Below are 8902 nucleotides of genomic sequence, written 5' to 3' on the forward strand. Positions count from 1 at the left end.
AAACAAAATGTCCAACATGGAACCACAGGGCAGCTATCGTGTTGGCAGACAATTGTTCGGGATTGGGGGATTCTACACGAAAATTGGAAGCGTCGGTTGGTCGGGTGTGCTATGATTGCCTCCTTTTCAAGTTCAAGTTCAACGTACGCAACATTTTTACTGTTGTGAAACAGTCTCGCATTTGAATCCATATGAGATCTGCCTGTCGACCGTCTACTACTAACCTATGATGGATGTAGAACGACTATCGAGCGTGAAGCGCACGTTAAAAGGAGTCCGAGGAGTCCGAGGCGTCCAAGGGGAGGCGATACCATCGCTGCTTTTCCCTCTCACTACGTGCTAGCGAGAGCGCCGCCATGGTATCCACATCGTCCACGTCTATGATGTCCGCGCCATGCTTGACCAACAGGTTGGCAATACCGGTGCCGACCGGGTTGGCGTTGGCCCAAACAAAGGGCGTCCTTCCCTGGTCGTCTTTTGAATGTATATCGGCTCCCTTTTCGAGTAGCATGGCAACGATTGTCTCTGCCGAAAGCCCCTCGCGGCCGGCGGCGTGAGAAAGAGCCGTCCTCCCCTCTTTATCTCTGTACTCGATATCCACGCCACGATCGAGCAGTTGCTTAACGAGGCTGGCCTCTTGATTGTAAGCAATGACGAGATGCAGAGCCGACTTCCCATCTTGTGCGGTAACGTTGACATTAGCGCCAGCCTGGAGCAGTGCCGAAACCGATCGGTCACTGCCCGCGATTGCAGCCTGCACCAAGGGTGTCTCCCCATATTCGTTTTGCGACTCGGGGTCGGCGCCGTTTTCGAGCAGCCACCTGACAGCATGATAGTTGCCACGCCTAGCAACGGCCGCGAGGGTCGATGTGCCGTGCGAGTCTCTTGCCTCGATATCTGCACCATTATCGAGCAAGAACTTGCCAATGGAAATAAACTTTGAAGCTTTGTTGCACCTCTCCATACGATAGCGCAATGGCGTCCACCCTTCGTCACATCTTGACCCAATGTCTGCACCTTTTTCGACCAAAAATCTCACTATGGCCTCACGCCCACGTTGACAAGCATGGCTAAGAGCGGAGATCCCCGCCGCACTCTTGTCGTTGATATCGACGCCCCTTTTCAGCAACAGCTTGACGATATCCAACATGCCCTCTCTGCAGGCCAATGCCAAAGCTGTGTCGCCATGCATACTTTTCAGTCCAATATCCGCCTTGTTTTCCAGCAAGAGCTTGGCATTCTCCTCACGTCCGCGTGCCAAGGCAAACAACAGCGGCGTCATGCCATCCGGTTCCCGCGCATTAACGTTCGCGCCGAATTGAATCAAAAGCCGCACGGCGTCCGCGGGTTTGAATTGGCTAGCCGCTGTCAGCGGCGTTGCTCCGCGGCCATATCGATCTTTACTCCTCGCTTCTACCTGAGCACCCCTCTCAAGCAACAGTCGGAGAACGTCTAGGCTTTCCCAGCTGCACCCCCGGATCAATCGGCAAACGTCTGAATTTTCCCACGTGCATGCCCGGATCAATGGGGTTTCACCGTTTCCGTTCCGCGCCTCTATGTTGGCGCCGTGGTCAAGAAGAAGCCTGACGACGCTCACCGACCCGACTTCGACGGCCCACATCAGAGGCGTCTTCTGCTCGTGATCCGCCTCTTCGATAATGCGCTTCCGGGTGCGTAACCACTCAAGACCCCACAACGTTCTTGCTTCCCCGTCGACCAGAACTTTGGCTACGTCGGCGTGGCAGTATGCTGCCGCCCAGACCAAGGCTGTCTTATCCCGAGTGTCCTTGGCGTGCAATTGACCACGCTTGGTTTTGAGAAAGGCCTGGACGGCTGGAACGAGCCCGAAATACGAAGCAATCATCAGGGGAGTGGTGGCAGGGTCATCGGCGATACATAGAGGTAGGTAGAGTGGGAATTCTCTGTTTCGAACTTCATGTTCCCTCGCTTGGCATCTGAACCACCACGGGCGATGTTGGTGGCAGGCATCGCAGATCTCGACCATTGCTTGTGTCAGTTCTTTGTCGACTCCCACATGCAACGCTCTCAGATGGGTAGCCCAAAAATAAGCCGAGTATTCGAGAAGACCATAGCCCCGCATGAAAGACCGTAGTTGGGCAAGTAACTCCTGGCCGTACCTGGCATATATCCGATGGACATCGAACTCTAGTTCGGGGTGGTCCTGGAACGGTTCAACTTTGGCCATGATTTCGGGGGTGCCTTCGAGTATTTCCGGCAGCCGCAAATTCCAGAGGCAGATCTCCGCAAGGACCCGATGTGATTCGGCGGGGTCTAAGGAGTACTTCCACCTGAATTGTGGTTTGCGCTTCTTAGAGTCCGGTGAAAACCGGCGCCTGGGGTCCGCCTTCACGAGGAACTCTCTAGCGGTCTGATGAAGCAAATATATCCTCGAGTCAATGACAGTCACAAAGAGGCCACAGATATTTCTCAGCCGCTCTCGGAACCGCTCATCGGAATCCAACTCAACGTCTTGGTATGACTGGTGCGAGGGGCGTATCGTCAACGCAAAGTTCATTTCACGGACTGTTAATGGCCTCTCCACCCCCACGATGATATGCAGAATTTTCCGAGCCTCCCCCGGGGCGCAGCTCGTGGAAAGAATCTTTTCATATGCTTCGTCGACTGACTTCGGGAGCTGCGAAGGTGCCTCTCTGATCTTGCGTTTACTGATGTTCTCGCTCCTCTCAACGTGGTCGAGGGTGAGATACACCCATAAATAGGTGCGGTTTGGCACATTCAGCAAACCACGGAGTAGCATGTCTTGTTCGTCCTTGTCGAGATTTAACTTTGCCGCTACGCCCTGGACTCTAGCTTCAATGAAGATGTCGATCTCTTTGGATATTTGCTTCATCTCTTCCTCGCTTTCCCCGCTCAGATGGACAACCGCGAGCTCTGCCATGTCGGGCGGCTGAAAGCCGCGCCTAATAGACCCAAATGGCCGGCTCGTGAGAAGGAACTTCAGATTTGTTGCCTTCTTTGTGCGATGTTGGTCAAGCAGCGCCTCAGAGAGTATCTGGCGGTCGTCTGCCGCGCATTCATCGAGAGCGTCAAGGACGCAAATGATCTCTCCAGCGTCCTCTTCTCGTGCTACGCCGAGCAGAAGCTCCCAAAGGGCTCGGAATGAACGGATAAGCTTGTCGCCCTCCGCCTTAAGTCGGGTGCGGACGGCGTCGGAGAAAAGAACGGGCTTCTGGGTGAAGAGCTGGTGGAGGATGCAACAAATAGCATTAACTGTAGTCTTTTGGTCCTCGAAGTCGTCCTTGAAGAAGAAATAGCACGTTGTCCTGTATTGAGTACTCGGAAGAACTTGGTCAACGAGATGTTTGACCAGCACCGACTTACCGCACCCGGGGTCCGCGGATACCCAGAGCGTCTGGTAGCAGTCTTTCTGTTGGGAGCCCCTTAACCAGTTTCGGAAAAGTTCGTGGCCCACGAACCACTCGCAAGTGCCCGGAACTCGACGCGGGTTTCGATCTTTCCGATCCATATACGGCACGGTCTCGAGCCTTCCCAGCAACTGGATTGCTTCAACACTCAAAGTTGGTTGCTTAGTCCTCGAGAACGTTCCATTGGGAAGCAGAGACTGCAGAGAGCCGGGTACGTCTTTCCCCACCAAGCGTTAGCATTGTTGTGTCAACCGACCAGAAGCACGATTTACTCACGGGTGTCCCAGCTCTCGAGCAGAGCTTTGGCTGTGGCTGCTGCTACCACAGCGGCATAGCCCTGAAACATCTTGTTTTTGTGGCTATCAGCGTAGTCACAGACGCTCTTGATAATCAAACAAGAACATTCACGCAGTATTTCCCAACACCCGGCCCCTTCCATTTCAAAGGCAATGACGCCATCCCGGCGAGCAATCTCGTCCCGGTCTCTCCCGGAGCGCATGACGGTGTCCCCAGAGGCGACGAGGCCGAAATGCACTGTTGGTTGCGATCTGTGTCCCGGCGGCGAGCGGGCTACCAGGTTGGACACCTGCTGGCTGCACCCGAGCGTTTCGCAGCTCTTCTCAGTTACATCGTCGCAGACGGCACCCGCATTCCCAGTACATACTAAACATGCTGAGAGCTCGTGGTGTTTGTGAAGGTAGTCCGGTTGGAACAGCCGGTCTCCTTCCCGACCAGGATAGGCTGCGTCGGGGCCTAGCTGCTGCTGAAGGGCGTCGAGGTGGCGAGACACGCTACGGGAGAACTCTCTGCCGCGTCCGGCCTCGGCGGCCTTTAGTTTGGCCAGCACACCATCGGCTACAACGGACAGTCTGGACAGGTTGTGGCGGGGAGTGTCTTTGCGGACGAAACCGCCCGGGAACCGCCTCCCAAAGTCGTACTGGATGACGCCGGTGCTCACGACCACATCACCGAGAAAGACATCATCGCACGGCTTGTTGGGGGCGTTGGGAGCACCGCCGCAGATGCCGACGACGAGGACGAGCTTGAGATGGCGGAAGCTGGCGCGGAGATTCCCTGCAACGGTCGCGGCGGCCACCTTGCCCATGCTGTGCATATGCGCGAGAACGACGGTATGGGAACCGATGGAACCGAACGAGTACGAGTTTGTATCGGCAGGTGCCCTGTCCAACCCCGCGTTATCCCATCGTTCCTCGAACAGCTCGAGCACAGCAGCGGCCTCGATAGCAAGAGCGCAAACGATAGCGACGCCGAAGTTGTCGCACGGCGGTGCCGGCCGAAAGCTGTCCTCTCGCTTTCCCTTGTTCTGTCGGTGTGTCGAGAGATCGACATAGGAACCGAAGGAGGGGTTCGCTAGGATGGGCGACCCGCCAGGTGTCGGGCTCGGGGGCTGGCTTTCGTCGCTCATTGGAACGGTATTTGGATTTAGATGGACTTATTGAAGCGGAGTGGCCAGGGTCCGTAGGTAGTTACCTTAAAAACTTCAAGCGTGTAAAAGGCTGATCAAGCAATGAGGGTGTGTGTGTTTTGATCAGGTTGCGACGTCTTCGCGGGTGTCTCCTAGCAGAAACCGCGGAGAGCCTCGCCTTGACTGGGCGCGCCGGGCCGAGTGTCGGGCTGAGTCGACAATGCTAGCCACGTCTGGCGGGCTGCAGAAAGGGGCACACCAAACGCACTTAACTAACCTGCTTGATGTCGCAAGGCTTTTAAAGTAACTGGGGCACAAATTACACATTCGAAAGTTGAGCGTCTTGGGTTGTCGTTCAATTCCTTCGCCTCTCGGCTCTTGCCCTTCTGCTACTCTGATTATTTTCTGGACCCAATTCCTGACGCTTGCTCGCTCGGGAAGCTTCCGCCACTTCTAATGCTTCTTCCTTGCTGCGCCATCTTACGCCCAGGCCGCTTCTGCGGCCGTCCGCACCTCCTCCACCAATCAATCCATCCTCTGTTCCGGCTGTCTATGAGCAGCCCACCCCCCCCCCCCCGCCGGAACATCTGCAATATTTAACTCCAAACCACTCACGTCCCTAACAACCCTCAAGGTCCATCTCATACAGGCTCCGACCACCAAGACGAGCCACGAATATATTGGGTTGGCCTATGGCCCTGTCCTGTTTCTCATCTGTCGGAGGACTCCATATAAGGATGACAACCTCGCCCTCCTCCCGAGCAATCGTTTCATCTTCCACGATCACAAGCCGGACAAACCGTAGACGTTGCCATCCCCTAACCATATCCAGTACATACCATCTAACACTCCGAGCCACACCACCTCAACCATACTCCCTACGTACCTAACACCACCCAATGCCACCCCCAACCCACCCCAGTAACCGCCCCAACACCCCCCACTCACTCACCCAACCACCAACTCCCCCCCGACCCTCAAATCCCGACTACTCCCCCCCACCCACACCCTATACCTCCCCCTCCTCAACCGCCACGCCTGCGCCTCCACATCCCAGACACTCAAATCCCGCCTTGTCAACTCAAACACCGCCTCGCGCGCCTGGCCCGGTACCAGCGGGCCCACCCGCACAAACCCGCGAAGCTGCCTTACCGGCGCCTGCACATCCCCCCCCTGAGACTCTGGCACCCCGGCCCCCGGCACGCCGATATACAGCTGCGCGACCTCGGCGCCATCGACATCCCCCGCGTTGGTGACGGCGCAGCGCGCGACGGCGAGCACGTCCCACAGGGCTGGGTGGCCGCCCTGGCGGATGGGCGTGTGTGGGTCGGGGAACTCGGTCCATGCGGAGGAGGTGGTGGTGGGGGTGGTGGTGGTGGTGAGGGTGAGGTTGGTGTAGGTGAAGGTGGTGTAGGAGAGGCCGAAGCCGAAGGGGAATTCGGGGTCTTTGCGGTGGGCGTCGAAGTGGCGGTAGTCGAGGTGGAGGCCTTCGGTGAAGTTGGTTTCGGGGAAGGGGGCGGTGGAGAGGGAGGGGTCGAGGAGGTCGGGGGGGAGGTCGTGCTCGGAGCGCGGGATGGTGTACGGGAGTCGGCCGGTTGGGTTGGTGGCGCCGTAGAGGATCGAGGTGAGGGCGTGCCCGGATTCTTGGCCTGGGAGGCCCGCGAAGAGCGTTGCTGTTACGTTGGGGTGCGAGATCCATGCCGAGACGGTGCGTATTCCTGTTTTGGGGGGAGGGAAGGGTTAAAAAAATGGTGGAGAGGGGTTGGAAAAAGGAGGGAAGGTTGGCTTACCGGCAGAGTGGATGATGACGATGGTGTTGGGGCACCACGAAGCGACGTTCAGCACCAGCCTGTCGCTGAACTCGTCCGTCAAGTTGGTACGGTCGAAGCTCTCCGAGGCGTAGGCATTGATGAACACGAGACACGCCTCGGTGTTGACGTAAGGGGTAGGGTTGTCCGAGTAAAAGTCCCAGCGCAAGATACCCCCGTCCTTGGTGATGCGATCCTGCAGGGCCTGGAAGGGGGAGATGACGTACGGCGGCGTGTTTCCCCCGGAGCCGCCCGCGGTGACGAGCGTGCCGTTGAAGGTGTTCCAGCCAAAGTTCTCGTCGTAACCGCCGCTGTAGCGGTCGCGGTTCTGCCAAGGACCCGCCTTGACGGTGGCGTCGTAGCCGTAGATGCAGAGGAACTTAGGCTTCTTGAGCGGCAGGGTGTTGTTAACGTTTTTCACGAGGACTGTGCCAGCTGCACCGATCTCTTCAATCAGGTTGGCGTGGTCTCCACGGACATCGACGGGAAAGTGCTTTTGGAGGTTGTCAAAAATGGCCGGCGGTGGGTAGGTGTTCTGTTGGCCGAGATTGTACCACGGCGCCAGGATGCGAGTGGCCATGTCGCTGATGCGCTCTTCGCTCACAGACCCATTGTGCACGGCTTGCGCCAGACTATCGCCCCAGAAACCGGCACCAGGCATGACGAGGTCCAGGCCTGCCTTGGCCGAGGCTACCCCGGACATCTGGCCATCCCAGTCACTGACGACGAACCCCTCAAAGCCGAGCTCCGTCTTGAGGATCCCGTTCAACAGTTTCGAGTTTTGACAGGCGTACGAGTGGTTGGCCCGCTGGTAGCTGCACATGACAGCGCCAGCTCCCTCACGCAACGCATCCATGAAGGGGAAGACGTACAGCTCGTGCAGAGTGCGGTCGTCGACGTTGGCGCTGATGGCATCGCCCATGGGAGTCCACCTGCGGCGGAACTCTTGCTCATTCAGCAACCAGTGCTTGGGCGTGGCGATTACGCCAGCGTCCTGGATGCCGCGGGTGATGGCGCCCATGCCGGCACCGGCCAAATAGGGGTCGTTGCTGAGCCCCTCCCAGTTCCGACCGCCCTTGGCGACGCGGCCAAGGGGACCGGCGACTGGGCCTAGGGCGACATTGATGCCCTTTCCGTAGTATTCGCTGCCGAGTGCCTGGCCGTAGCGGTACATGAGATCCTTGTCGAAGGTGGCCGCCAGATGAATGCCGGCGGGGAAGGCCGACACGAACTCTTGTCCGCGGATGCCCGAGGGCCCATCAGCGAAGCAGAGAGCGGGGATTCCCAGCCGGGGCACCTCGCCCGTATTGCCTACGCAGGGGCCGGGCCAGCCCCGGGTGATGTTTACTTTCTCCTCGACCGTCATGCGCGAGACCAGATCCTGTGCGTGGCCGTAAGCGAGAGACCACCGGGCATTTGTGGAGCCATTGCCGGATGCTTCGGAGTCCGGAGCCGTGTTAGCGTGCCGGAACATGTACAGAACACTGATGTTTGAGATAAACCTTACGGGACGGATAAACCGGCGGACTCCGGCCGTAATACGGAAGCTCCGATACTCCAGAGCCTGTTTGCAGCGAGCAGGCGGCGCAAAGAAGTGTCGCGGCCGTGGCCTTTTTGTTGCTGAGAATTGCTTGCTCTGAACCCGAACCTGAGGAACGCCGAAGCCTCCGAGGCAGCATGTCAAAGGCGATTTTGAGCAGTTCCATGGTGGCTCGGATTGGTGTTACATGTATGTGTACGTACTGGGTCGGCAGAGCAGTGGCGATTTCCCGGTCAAGGCAAAATAATAATAGTAAATAATATTCCCACTCGTTATTATACAGGACCTTGTTGGTTCCCGGGTTGCGGGAACCCGACAGTTTGGATGCGTCGTGGGTTGATTACCGCCTATTTGGTTCTTTCCCGGTCGCCGGGTGCCTAACGGAATTGTTGGGGGCGCTTTGGTGGCACAGCGGGGGGTTGATGTGGTGCGGTTGGGACTAACGTTTTGCCCCCGCCATTCTGAGACGAGGCAACAAGATGCATCATCGCTGTTCGCCTGACTCCAGATGTTCGTCCGGAACTGACTCTCTCGAGGCATACTCGGGACGAACTTGTGGATGCTTCGTTTATGCGAACCATATTTTTGAGCCACAGCGGTTGCTCCCGCCCAAGCCCCGTCTGCCTGACTCGCCCGGGCTTGATTCGACCAAACACCAAAATCTCGCCGACAAATCCGTGTCACCACTGTTGGATCGCCAATGAGGAGCCGAAAAGCGTTG

The 8902-nt window shown here is 57.5% G+C and overlaps 2 protein-coding genes across 2 annotated transcripts; both read right to left on the reverse strand.

The window, feature by feature from the left end:
- Positions 1–265: 265 nt before the first annotated feature.
- B0H64DRAFT_376909 (ankyrin repeat-containing domain protein) lies at positions 266–4833 on the reverse strand (the record flags this gene model as incomplete). The annotated part of the gene is made up of 3 exons (XM_062802500.1): positions 266–3327; positions 3364–3546; positions 3684–4833. 3 exons carry the CDS (start codon positions 4831–4833, stop codon positions 266–268), a joined length of 4395 nt encoding a protein of 1464 aa, XP_062655877.1.
- An 876-nt stretch (positions 4834–5709) lies between these two features.
- Positions 5710–8549, reverse strand: B0H64DRAFT_227411 (glycoside hydrolase family 3 protein). The gene is made up of 3 exons (XM_062799672.1): positions 8149–8549; positions 6624–8078; positions 5710–6551 (listed from the first exon to the last, which is right to left on the reverse strand). The coding sequence occupies exons 1-3, from the start codon at positions 8345–8347 to the stop codon at positions 5782–5784; spliced, it is 2424 nt and encodes an 807-aa protein (XP_062655878.1). The 5' UTR covers positions 8348–8549; the 3' UTR covers positions 5710–5781.
- Between the last annotated feature and the right edge of the window lie 353 nt (positions 8550–8902).

Source organism: Chaetomium fimeti, assembly GCF_033439085.1.
Source record: "Chaetomium fimeti strain CBS 168.71 chromosome Unknown B0H64scaffold_7, whole genome shotgun sequence".
Taxonomy (NCBI): domain Eukaryota; kingdom Fungi; phylum Ascomycota; class Sordariomycetes; order Sordariales; family Chaetomiaceae; genus Chaetomium; species Chaetomium fimeti.